The 13798-nt window shown below is 38.3% G+C and overlaps 1 protein-coding gene across 3 annotated transcripts in view; it reads right to left on the reverse strand.

Moving 5' to 3' along the window:
* Positions 1 to 13798, reverse strand: part of cacna2d3a (calcium channel, voltage-dependent, alpha 2/delta subunit 3a) — a 241835-nt gene that overhangs the window by 63390 nt on the left and 164647 nt on the right. For all 3 annotated transcript variants that reach the window (XM_072682138.1, XM_072682137.1, XM_072682136.1), the window contains 10 exons: positions 13456 to 13539; positions 11676 to 11747; positions 11500 to 11561; positions 11295 to 11362; positions 10418 to 10463; positions 5360 to 5457; positions 5124 to 5217; positions 4710 to 4805; positions 3795 to 3916; positions 1320 to 1397 (listed from right to left, as the gene is read on the reverse strand). In XM_072682138.1, coding sequence (XP_072538239.1) covers positions 1320 to 1397; positions 3795 to 3916; positions 4710 to 4805; positions 5124 to 5217; positions 5360 to 5457; positions 10418 to 10463; positions 11295 to 11362; positions 11500 to 11561; positions 11676 to 11747; positions 13456 to 13539 — 820 coding nt within the window. The remainder of the gene's footprint in view (positions 1 to 1319; positions 1398 to 3794; positions 3917 to 4709; positions 4806 to 5123; positions 5218 to 5359; positions 5458 to 10417; positions 10464 to 11294; positions 11363 to 11499; positions 11562 to 11675; positions 11748 to 13455; positions 13540 to 13798) is intronic.

Here is a 13798-nt window from a genome sequence, read left to right on the forward strand (position 1 = left end):
TACTGTAAAAACATCTGTCTGGAACACCAATCAGCTCATCACACACAGTAAAATCCACAGATATACATTCGATGCAGATATCTGGAACACCACTAACCCCCCAGAAAGAAGCAGATATAAAATCAGAACAGCGGTGCCTGAAAAGTAAAAAGGAGCTCTCCTTAACATCTCTGTATTTTCTCCAAAACAGCAATGAGATCAGATGGAAAGACAAAGGAGAGGTTAGCAAACGTCTGTGTAATCTCATATGTGCCCCCTCTTGAGTTTTAGTACAGATCTCAAAAAGTTTCACACTGCTTAGATTTGCCTTAATAACACTGGAGTCTCAATATGAATTCTGATGATTTCTCATTCAAGACAAAGAACCTTTTTTTAGTTGTTGTTTTTTAGATGTTATGAATTGCTGTTTTATGTGGGCCCTTTTATGCACATCTAACAAATATATCAATTCACCCTATTATTTGAATAAACAGTGATTTTGCATTATCCTTAATTCTTGATCAAATAAATAATCCCTTCTCATCTCACACATAAGTGAGATCACAAATAAGACATTAACGATCCACAATTGCGCAATACAATTGTCCTCTAGGTAGTGTAGAATTATAAGTAGTTATAAATAAAACGATGTACCCTGGTGGACAAGGAATCGGCATCATATATCGCATTGTTTGGTTTAAAGATTGGTGCTTCTCAGGGAGCACACTGGCCTGTTACATATGTAATCAGCAGGTTAACCAAAAAAAGCTTTCAAATTTTGGAAGCTCTGTCAGTAATTACACATGAACTGAGTTTATAATTAACTGGATTTGTTTATTAGACTGTGTTATGATTATCGGATTTTTATATGACGTAGTTTTTTTGCATGTAGGGGACAGTATAAGAATAAAGCACAGTTCTGGACATGGAGAGAGAGAGTGAGAGGGAAAGAGAGAGCTATATTAAATTATTTCACCTCTTACATGTGGCAGCTTAATGGATTTTAAACGAGGCAGGAGAAAATATCCGTAAGTGTGCAGTGTTGACCATCCAGTAACCAGCATTTTTAGTGCAGAACTGAAGTGTGTTTGCGTGTGAGAGAGAGAGAGAGTGAGGGACAGAATGGGCCTAAAACCACTAAGCTCAATCCCTCAGTTGCTCTTTCTGAGCTTAAGCTCAGAATAATCCTGTCTTCATATTAAACTGAGTGCAGACACACACACACACACACACACACACACACACATAACCATACACACACACATTTCCCCCTAAAAAAAGGTTATTTCCATTTGAGTGCTGAACAGCCGAAAGCCAAATAAGAAAGGCTGATGTCTTACCTGCAGCAATGGGCGACTTTCTCTCATCTAGAAGCTGAATAGCAGTGCTGGCCAGAACTACACTCTTATTCTCAGAACCTGGGAACACACACACACACACACACACAATTAGTTGGCGTGTTCTGAATGCAGTAAAACATACCGTGCACAAAAAGCATTTATGCACAGTGTAGTGTGTTTTTATTATGATTTGAATGACAGTCAAACACACACACACACATTGTAAACATCTGGCCAGAACGCATGAGATGCTCCGATTTGGAGCACACACCCCCACCCCCCATCTCTCCCTTTCCCTCACACTCCACACACACTGCCTGAAGCTCAAAACATACACTTGAACAGAAAGAGAGCAATAGAGAAATAGAGAGAGAGAGAGAGAAAAAATGAGAGAGAATGAAAGTGAGAGAAGGTGAAAGTGAGAAAATGAGAGGAACAAGAGAAGGGAATAAAAAAGTGAGAGAGTGAATGAGGGTGAAAAAGAGAGGGAGAAGAGAGAGAATGAGAGAAAGAGAGAATTAAAGCGAAAGAGAGAGAGAGTCGAAAAGACAAAATGAGTGAAGGGAACAGAAAAAATTAAAAAGGGGAAGAGAGAAATAAATAGAGGGAAAAAACTAAAGGAAATAGACAGTAAAGAGAGAGAGAGAGAGAGAGGGAGGGAGGGAGAGAGAGAGAATGAGAGAAAGAAAGAATAAAAAAGGAGCAAAGGGGAGAAAATGGGAGGGGAAAAAGAGAGGGAGAGGAGGGAGAGATTGAGAGACAGAGAGCATGAGGGAGAGAAAATGAGAAAGAAAAGGAGAGAAAAAAGAGAAATGCAGATTTGATGCCAAAACCTCCATCATGCTGTAATACAAAAAGACTAAGAAGAAGAAGTGAATGAAAGAGATGAAGATAGAGGGGTGATGATGAAAAGGCAGAGCTTCTTTTTGTTAGTCACTGAAATGCATCGGCTCGCCTCTTGAGGTTGACATGCTCTGCCTTGTCAACATTTAACGTCAACACACTAGGGCCTGTGTAGGAGCAGTCCTACAGATAAACGTCTAAAACCCACTCAGGCCAATTTTGGGGGCGCAGATTAAGCCTATAGGATGAAATTACCCTGTCAGTGGAGATGCCTAGCAAATCTGCTTCAGTCAAAGACTCAAAGATTACCCTTAATCTGTAGGCCTGCCCTATCTGACAACACAGAGCCAACACAGTTTAGTCAAAATGAAAAATGCTTCGGGAAAGTATGGTCATGTCACAACAGCTCTGAAAGAGTTATTTTTGACAAGAATGTATTTTCACATTCATACACTGCTGTTCTTTATTACGAGACATTTGGTTGAAATATGTTACAGACCTCCACATGCAAAAATCAACTAATGGAAGGCAATATTAACCAGCCACTGTGCCCACAGAAACCATCAAAAACAGTAGGTCCTTTATGAGGACATCTTAGACCTGGTGATTAATGGAAATACACAAAGAACAAAGTTTGCTCTGATCTCAGGCTCTGAATAATAATGCTTTAAAGATTCTCACATAAACTTCACATCTAAGCAACATTATTGTCTCCTACAAAGTATAAAGGCTTTGTTTGTAATTGCCAATTAGATGCAGTCCAAAGAGAGTTGCTAAAATGAGTCATTTAAAAAAAAATGAACTGAGTGATATAATTTGATGCCACATCACACACAGTTATCACACACAACCTCCTTGTCTATGTCTTTTTGGAGAGACATCTGTCTCCTTCTCTTTTCTGCCATTACTCTATTCTATTCTTTCTTGTATTTTGCTTATTTGCCACAAGAAGGCACTGTTTTGTAAAAGAGAGATTTTTCATAGCTCACTGAAGTAAAACACAGTACATTGAGAGAGAGAGAAAGAGAGAGAGAGAGGGAGAGAGAGTGTGTGTATGTGTGTGTGTGTGTACGTGTGTAAGTGTGCTTACAGACCTTTTAGCTCAGTATCTACAACTGCCATCCAGCCGTTTGTTTATCTGATCAATCATTCAATAGAGTTAATCAGGTGAGCTGCTGGTGAAATCCATGGCAGGAGTTCACAGTGAGGATATCCAAACCAGTGCTCTTCTAACCAACATATCAATTCCTTAACTGACAAACAAAACATTCTGACCCTGTGTTTTTATTAGGGATGTAACAGTACACAGAAATCGTGGTTCAGTACAGAGGTAAAAAGCAACAAAAAGGCAACAGGTTACTATACAAAAATGTTTGATTCACACTTTGATTTACACTTTTATGTTCCGTTTGAATCAGTTTGTTTCAGTTTATTTAAACATTTAAAGCTTAGGCCCATCCCTCCCAGAGGAAAGACACTTGCTGATTTTGACAGAAGCAGATTTTGCAACAGGTCTTTTAGCTACTGTGTGTCATCTGCACTCGCCATAAACAGATACAAAGGAAAGAAATAAAAACTGTGATTTGTGCTGTAATGCTATGCTTTGTCTATCTATATACGGTTTCCTCTCACCTGTATTAAAAGGAAGGGAGTAGACGAAGGTTCCTGGCACTTGCTCTGCCGCTCTCTTGTACCACAGGGGGAAATGATCAGCGTTGAACACACCCTCTTTATCCTCCGCCGTCAGGAAGTCTCTTAGAACACACAACATACACATAGGTGACCTCAGTGAAAACGATGCCACCTATGAGGTTAGTCCACAATATAGATGTTCACATCACATCACACAAAGCATAAAAACATCCAATTATTTAAATAATTCCAATTAACAGATTAACAGAAAAATAGCCTTTAGTTCAGTTTCTATGTGAACAATGAGCTGTCCATGTAAATGCAATATCAGATTTTGTTTTCTGTGTTGTTCCCATGCATACAAACAAACAAAAAACAAACTGTAAAAACAGAGCATTTGTAACTGCAACAAAGGTCATGGAGAAGTGGTGTATTTTCTGAAAGAAGGGCAGGGGTGCCGATATTTTGGGCCATGACAGTATGTGTGTGTGAACATATGCATGTGGAAATCTTAATTGTAGAACTGTAATATATAGAACTCCTATGGATGTATTATTGAGCAGTAAACTAAGAAAAGCAACTAAATCAAAACTATGACTTAGAGAGCTACTGTTTAAGAGTCTCCACTAGAACAAAAATAGCACACTATATTAACATAGCAAAAATAAAATAACAAATGTTCAGCCATAGATAGGAACTTGGAACTGCTGTTGCTCTTATAACTGCTGTTAATATACATTTTTAAAAGATTTTTCTTTCAGGTCAAATTTGAGCAAATAAGCAAGTGATATGATTAAACACAATCATTTGAACCGTTTTACAGTCCTACAACAGCAATATATAAATATTCTATAACAACTAAAATAACTACTATATAGTGATCACAATTATGGTGAGTTGTTACTCCGTGCTTACTGATTGCTTAGTTGGTCTGGCACCACAAATAAGTTGATTCGGGACAGGCCAGTCCGAGTGCCGAGGTAAGCTATTTCCACACCTTTGTCAGAGTTTCTGTGACAAAAGAAAAATAATAGACAAGAACAGACATGTAAGAAGATTTGTAAGTGTGTGCATGTGTGTCAAAGATTTAAAAACTATAATCACAGTCCTAAATTTCTGAACCTACTGAGAGTGGATACACTGTTCATATCAGCCTCCAGCAGGGATCTGTTTTATCACTACCAGCGCTTTCTTTGGAAGCCAGTTTGTCAGAGCATGTAGCCAACTTCAAAGCGGAACGTCATGCCAAGTGAGCTGGGGTATGTGTGCTTGCATGCAAGTTTGTGTGTGTGTGTGTATGTGTATGTGTGTAAATGCATATCTTCATACTCTGATTTATTGAGAGCCAGGCTGGTCCAGTAAGCTTCTATGGGTGCAGTGACGACAGCATCAAACAGAACCTCCTGAATCAACTCTTTATCACCTGTGATAATGACAACAACAGCAATAAACAAAGATCATCAAATACAGAGCCTTACCAGCCAACACAGATGTATTGTATATGACAGCACAACCATGCGTGTTAAAAGAATGATGTGTGTATATGTGTATATGACTCCACTCACACTTGAGGTGAGGTTCTCCTCCACTGAGGTAGAGTTTGATGGCCTCGATCTGAGACAAGTAACGATGTTCAGGATGCTCATCTGTGTTACAGTATGTCCTGAAATCAAACATATATAGATTTACAAGTTTGCATTTGTAAATCTTTGAGTGGAAAAAAATGTTCCCACTAACTCTAAACCAAAGCAAAGCTGAACCAGGGGTGTAAAAAAATCTTGATACACTTGAGTATCGAAATATTAGGATTTTCAACACTGTATCGATTCTCAAAAACACAGTATAGATTTTTAATAAACTGTTGGTTTGGTGCAGACAGTGGTTTGTTTTTGTGTTGTGTTTAAATGTCCATCACTAGATAGCAGTCCTACTGTTTTGGACTTCAAAAAAATAAAAGCTGCAGTTGTATGTAAAAAAAAAAAAAAAAACAGTTTACCCTATGAAATGGTTTTTTGTCATTTGGCCCCAACAAAGAGAGAAATTCCCACACATATATGCACATGATGCATAGTTTTATTCACTAACAAACTACACCAACAAAGCAAAACTAAAATCCCTCACTCAAACAATTCGCATATCTGTGATGATTGCCAAATAATGATGTAGATGACAATCCTTAAAATGCGATAAGTGCTGTGTTGGGAAAGAGATTCACAGAGAACTGCAAATTAAATTTTAATTATTAGCTTACACAATTATGCTGAATATCACCTATACGCAATATGTTATTCCTCTTGACTGTATTATTACATGCCATTAATTTGCTGTAATGCCATGGTACTGTCAAGTTTCCACTGTCTGAGCTAGGGGGTTCCCAGATTGTTATACTGCCTCTGGAAAGCTCCAGGCACCTTCCATTCAGCTTAACTGTCCCGATGGTTAAGATAAATTGGAAGCCTCTGAAATAGTAATAATTCATGCTTTTCACAGGTGTCTACAGTTGAATTCCAGAGACTCTCAGTTATACCGATGGAACATCTAGTGTTATTTTTTAATACTTAGCTACACAATTAATTGTATCTTTATCTTTATGTATGTGTGTGTGATAGAACGGTGCCTTTTCAGCTAAGCAGCCAGTTTTTATTAATGAAGTCGTCCTCGACACTGAAGCTCGGAATCACATATCTATTTCAGTGGTTTTGGTCATGGAAACAACACAAACACTGTGAGAAAAAACACCTATTTTTGTTTACTTGTTTGTTTGCTGTTCAGACAAGTATATTTGGCACTGCTTCAACAAATCGAAGAGCAGAGCATTAGCATTTAGTGAGCTATTTATTTTATCCAGTAAGAATCATGTAAATATCTGCTTTTTTTATGTGTGAATGGGTTTAGGATTTTAGACTGCATTGTTACTAAATACAGTGTGTGCAGAATTATTAGGCAAGTTGTATTTGAGAGGATTCTTTTTATTATTGAACAACAACTATGTTCTCAATCAACCCAAAAGACTCATAAATATCAAAGCTTAATATTTTTGGAAGTTGGAGTGTTTTTTTTTTTAGATTTGGCTATCTTAGGAGGATATCTGTTTGTGCAGGTAACTATTACTGTGCAGAATTATTAGGCAACTTAATAAAAAAACAAATATATACCCATCTCACTTGTTTATTTTCACCAGGTAAACCAATATAACAAAATTTAGAAATAAACATTTCTGACATTCAAAAACAAAACCAAAAACAAATCAGTGACCAATATAGCCACCTTTCTTTACGATAACTCAAAAGTCTTCCATCCATAGATTCTGTCAGCTGCTTGATCTGTTTACGATCAACATTGCGTGCAGCAGACACCACAGCCTCCCAGACACTGTTCAGAGAGGTGTACTGTTTTCCTTCCCTGTAGATCTCACATTTTATTAGGGACCACAGTTTCTTTATGGGGTTCAGATCAGGTGAATAAGGGGGCCATGTCATCCCCACCCTTACTGGCCAGCCACACCTTTGGATGCCTGTGATGGAGCACTGTCCTGCATGAAAATCATGTTTTTCTTGAACGATACAGACTTCTTTCTGTACCACTGCTTGAATAAGGTGTCTTCCAGAAACTGGCAGTAGGTCTGGGAGTTGAGCTTCACTCCATCCTCAACCCGAAAAGGTCCCACAAGTTCATCTTTGATGATACCAGCCCATACCAGTACCCCACCTCCACCTTGCTGGCGTCTAAGTCGTGGAGCTCTCTACCTTTTACTGATCCAGCCTCGGGCCCATCCATCTGGCCCATCAAGAGTCACTCGCATTTCATCAGTCCATAAAACCTTAGAAAAATCAGTCTTAAGATATTTCTTGGCCCAGTCTTGACGTTTTATCTTATGTTTCTTGTTCAAAGGTGGTCGTTTTTCAGCCTTCTTTACCTTGGCCATGTCCCTGAGTATCCCACACTTGTGCTTTTTGATACTCCAGTAACGTTGCAGCTCTGAAATATGGCAAAACTGGTGGCAAATGGCATCTTGGCAGCTTCACACTTGATTTTCCTCAATTCATGGGCAGTTATTTTGCGTTTTTTTTTTTTCAACACGTTTCTTGCGACCCTGTTGGCTATTTGCCATGAAACGCTTGATTGTTCGGTGACCACACTTCAAACGTTTGGCAGTTTCAAAACTGCCTAATAATTAAGCACACCTAGCAGACTAAGGCGCTGTCACTATGAATTCACTGGATCGAATCCTGGGTCATGTTGCCCGAAAGACTGCAATTGGCCTTGCTTTCCCCAGGTGGGTATATGTCTCTCTCGCTCTCTCACCCCAGATCACTTCAGTGTGAAGCTGGCAGGCACAGGTGTCTGCTAGCATCAGAGCTGGGTACCTATCTGACACCACTACATTAGGGGACCAGTGGAATACCTATTTTAAATGATTAACAGATTTCAGGTAGTGTTAATTAGGCTACCCCACAGAAATTAAAGTCCTTCATTTCCCCCATGTTCACTGGGATGTTGTAATAGGAGCCTTATCCTATTTTCTGGTATTTTATGGTGTGTAATTTTCTATGTTTCTTTTTTTGTAAATGTTTCATGTCCGTTTAAACAGGTGACTCTTATTTTGAATATACATCCCTGGTTTTGGGAACAGGAAAGGGAGATGGCAGCCATTTTCATGGAGGAGCAAGGTTTGGGATGAGAGGCCTGGTGGATCATTGCTGCTCAAGGCCTATGCAACTTTTACTCCTTTTTCTATTCATCCTTTCCTTGAAGATTGGATTGAAACTGTGGAGATACCACAAGGAACTGGGTGAGCTTGTTCTTCTTAATTTTTTTTTGGCATTGCTGGGCCCTGTTTTGGATTTTTTGAGTTTTTTTGGGACATTGCATCGCTTTTTGAGTATTTTGGGATTATGGTGATTTTTGAACTTTGATAACCTCATCCCACCTAGTGGACGTCTGTAGTAGATCTTGTTTAATTGCTGTTCTGCTTTGTTTTTTATAAGCTGTGTTGTGTGTGCTGTTGTTAATGTTGTTAGTCTGTTGTCTGTTCTAGGGAATATTAGGGAAAGCTATATGATATTCTAGTGCTCACAGGTTTATTTTCTATCCAAATTAGAGTTTATTATTATTAAATTAGGATTTTATTAGTAAATTAGTTTATTAGTTATTAGAGTTTTGTCAGATTGTTACACCTGGTGCTTTCCACCAATCGCATTGGAGGCTGGTTGCACATGTGTCTGAGGAGGTGTGTGTCAGTCCTCAACCTCCCAGTGTCGGTAGCGTGTAATTAGCCTAAACTAATAACGCACATTTTTGGTAGTATTTAGTAGTGAAAAACTACATCTTTGTGATGCCATTCATGAGCACTCACCTAATAAATACAATATTTCTGATACAATTTGAATGTGACTTACTACAATGAGCTTTTTATAGAAAATCTTATTTAGTATTTTATTATTTAATCTTGCACAATGCAGAATCATAATTATGCTTAGTTTTATATTTTACTGTAGTTTAAGTTATTTGTTTAAAGGTCAGAGACTTACTGTTTTAATAGCTGATCAATTCTCATGTAGTCATGACAATGTCCAACGGCTTTATCGACCATTGCATTCTGAGCCCTAACGTGTACATGGCTTTGGAACACTGTGTTGTAATCTTGCAAGTTGCATGTTTTTGTTTGCAGTCGCACCTTTTTACAAATCATTAAATAAACATAGCTTAAGATAGCACAGTTTAAGATTCACTTTAGGTGAAGCTAAACTGCATGTGTGCGGGGAGAGTGCGTGGGGGCTGAAGTGGCTGGATAACTGATAATTACAGTGCTCTCATAATATTTGGGACAAAGATACATTTTCCTTGATGTGCCCCTCAGCTCATAATTATCAGACAGAACGTACTCCTTCCAGACTTTAATTTAAGGATATTGGCAGGCATTTCGGTTTAACCATGTTGAAATTACAACATTGTGGAGTATGTAATTGCCATTGTCCAATATGAGGACAAGAGCAGAGCCAATGAAAGTCAGTGAAGCAATTACCATTAGAGACATCAGTCAAACCCTGGGATTACCAAAATCAACTGTGTGGAATATCGTTAAGACAAAAGACTGCACTGGTTCATTACTTGCAAAGGGATTGGCCAAGGAGGGCCTCCACTGCTGATGGCAGAAATATAGTAAAAAAAAAATTCGCAATAGTCTGTCTGACAGACTCCAGGTAGCGGATGTGTAATTGTCAGAGATTACCATCTGCTGAAGACTTCATAAACAGAAATACTGTAGCTACACTGCAAGATGCAAACCATTAAAACAGAACGGCCAGATTACAGTTTGCATACTTAAAAGAGCCTGCAGAATTCTGCATGCCACCTTATGGTGTTGCGGTGTCATGGCTTGGGCATGTATGTTTGCATAACACTCAGTAAATTAAAGTGTAGAATGGGTACTTTTTTATCACATCTGACTGGAGCAGAGGTCCATACCAAAATGTGTCTTCGTCCTAATGTTATGGAGGACACTGTATATTAAACAATATTGTGCTTCTTATTTTTAGACATTGCCCAAGCTTACTTTGTCAGTACAGTAAAACATCTTGAGCACATCTGCAAACATACACACAGAACTGTTCATACTCTACCATTCATCTGCCAGTGCCACATCTGGATGTTCCAAGTCATGAAGTCCTGTCACAATAAAACACAAGAAGCCTTTGTACTTATTCATAATGAGCATATCTGTCAAAAAACAGGCTCTCAGTTGGGGCATGTGGGGCAACCCCAACTAATCTGAAGTTTAAGAAGTTCTTTCCAAGTTCTGCTCAAGCGTTTGCTTCTTTCAGTCTGCACTGTAAGCAAAACTAAACGACCTCTGAAGAGTTGGTTCACTTTATGCTTTCTTTAAGTTGTTTAAGTGCACGGACAGTTCCAGTTCTGTCATGTTGTGGTAACTAATAATAAATTAATGATACCGCAAGGGTACTGGGCATTAAAGTGTGTGCTCAAAATGAATGGGTGGCTAAAATGTCTCATAAAGTTTACCGCATACGCAGAATTATCATAATGCATACAGGAATCTATTTCTAAACCTGCGGACGGAAAGACACACACTGTCTCTCTCTCTCTCTCTCTCTCTCTCTCTCACTACTAATGACTGATTTCAACAGATGAGTTGATGGTCAATTCCAAGCACACCCTATGGTCAGCTTTTTTCCCCCCCATTTCATTCATAATTCATCAGCCTCTTTCCTGGATGAAAAATGTCTATTTCTATCAGACCTGACGGGCTGGACCATCCCAGGAAATGCAGAGTCATGCTCTCGCAATCCCACATAGTAGCTGAGTTTAGAAACACGTTACACAGTCTGAGCGAATGAATATTAACACGCATGACCAGGAGGGGGAGAAAACCACAGGGGTAAAAACACTGGTACCTGGCAATGCATTTAAGCGCGTATGCACAAAGACAACATTTTTTTTATTTTATATATAGCCTATTGGGAAGTGGTGGGGGTTTACCTTCTTCCACAGTGACGCTCCCCCTGAAGAAATATTTACCGTGTCCCCGCGACAAGGCCACACCTAAGCTGCAAAATAAACACGCATCACTTTAGATTTCACACGCAATCATTTTCTCACACACATGCACAACAAATGACTTCTGGCTATATTACTGTATCAGTGGGGCTAAAACATCTGCTCTTTGAGGACACTGCCACATTACCTGAAAGGAGTTCCTTTAATGTCTGTATAGTAGTAGTCATTATGCAGAACAAGGACACGTTTCTAAAACACACATGCAAACACACACAGCATGTTACAGTGCCATCTAGTGGGATATCCTGCTAAAGGGCATTTCTGAACTTTAGGCTGTGCATTTAAGGCAGCAAATTCTCTCACCCCTTTATCAACAGTCTTCTTCACTTCCATGGAGAAGGTCCCAGTCTTTCTGTTCACCATAGCATTGCGCAGCTAAAGCCACACACAATAGCAGGTGTAAAACATGAAAAAGATGATCGAACAACTCACAAAACGTTATTTATACATGTTATTTATACCATTTTCTTTCTAATAGCATTAGAATTCATACAAATAATATTAATGCAATATGTAATGGCTATAACTCAACAGCTTTGTTTGTCTAATGAATACCTCATTATGTTAAACCAAGTGTGCTGATAATGGAATTTAACAAAACTGATCATTGGATAACCACTGGCTGACATGATACTTTCCTAAGATAATGAGCAAAAAAGGAATGATAAATGCAGTTACTTTTCACTGCATTCATATGTTTTACATGCACGATTTCCTACTAACCCACTTACTGCTAATATAAATGGCTTAAATAAAATACTTGTAAAATACACAGAACACATGCTGTTGAGATAAATTTCCTTATTTACTGTTCAAAAGCTAAGCTGTTAATGATCTCCAGAGCTGTGGTTCCCGCATGGAATTCAGACAAATCAAGAAGTTAACTGGTACCCAGGTAATGGTTTAAATGACTAAACACAGCCACACTCCCCCTTACAATTTACAACTTGCATATCTCATGAGTAAAGCAAAATAAATTAGTGAAAGATATGAAAACGGTGAACTGCAATACTTCGGAACCAAAGAAATCTTTAAATTATTATAGCTGTGTTTTTGTTTGTTTTTTGTTTTTTTCCCTTCCCCTCACTGCAAGAACTCCTCTAAAACTTAAGGCAGATTCTTGGCAATCAAGGTTTCAGTTTCTTCTATAAGGGTTCAGTTATTTCTATAAGGGTTCTTTGTTTTTCAGAGTTCATCTTGGCCACTGCAGTTCCGCTGAATTGCAAATTTAATCAAATTCTGCACTGTATGAAATGCAAGCTAAAAACTTGTGGCTGTCTTCAAGTGCAGCAGTAAAGAACAGTGCATACTGGATTAAATAGATATAAATATGGAGAACAGAGGAGTCGCTGGTTGAGACGGTATTACAGATTGTTCTGAGACCCTGTCAGATAAATAAAAGTGCAGTACAGAGAAAGAAGAGTGAAGAGTGAGAGAACATCTGGATAGGATGTATGTCATGGACTGTATTCAGAATGTAGTGATTGTAATGTTCAGCTGTTCATGAGTGTGATGGTGTGTGGGAAGAAGCTTCTCTGTAGGATGGTGTTTTATTATTTTTTATTTTTGGACAGCTGCTTAGAGAAACCCGTGTTTGCTGTGTTTTAGCACAAAGAACAGTTCCTGTTTGTTTTGGGACAAAAAATATCTGGGCCTTTGAAAAGGAAAACAATGTGTTACTTGGCCTATAATGCCCAAACTTTTGCATACAACTGTATGTTAGGTCCTGTTAGATTCAGAAAGCTGGAATTTTTAAAAATGTTAACTTGACAATTGCCAAAAGAAAGTATTTAAGATTTATATTCAAGATAACTATTCAAATGCTTTTTTGTTATAGCCTTTCTCCAAAAAGGCCAGTTCTTATCCTAGCCTTATCTTTTCCACTAAATAAGTGTTCATGTGAATGTTTTCAAAGGTGTGATATATACACACATAGTATTAACAAATAAATATACAGGAATACTGAAAGCATTTTCAGTACTGGCCGCAGACTATATGCTTTTATGGGATGTATGCTTGCTATTAGCGCCAGTGGTTTAATGTTACACTCTGCACTGAAATAGAAAATCAAAAAACAACAAACCACATCATCCTTGTCTTCCCATTCGACTTCAGACAAATCCACACTGCTGTAGTTAGGCTTCCTCCTCTTCTTTCCTTCTTCATACTAAAAAGACACACATTTTTAAATCTGTTTAGAACTCTTCTAAACATTTCCACATGCATCTCTCTGAATACATGCATAATACTTCAAAAAGACTTACCATAGTACTTTTGCTGAACTAGCAGGGTTTCTTTAGCATGAAAAACACCTGTCTGCAAATGTCCATGCTTTTATTACACAAGTTACCAATTTGCTCAATTTTATTCACGGGATTTCATCATGCAGTGCGTCTCATCACTTACTAGATTTGTATTTCACTACT

This window comes from Salminus brasiliensis, chromosome 6 (genome assembly GCF_030463535.1).
Source record: "Salminus brasiliensis chromosome 6, fSalBra1.hap2, whole genome shotgun sequence".
Taxonomy (NCBI): domain Eukaryota; kingdom Metazoa; phylum Chordata; class Actinopteri; order Characiformes; family Bryconidae; genus Salminus; species Salminus brasiliensis.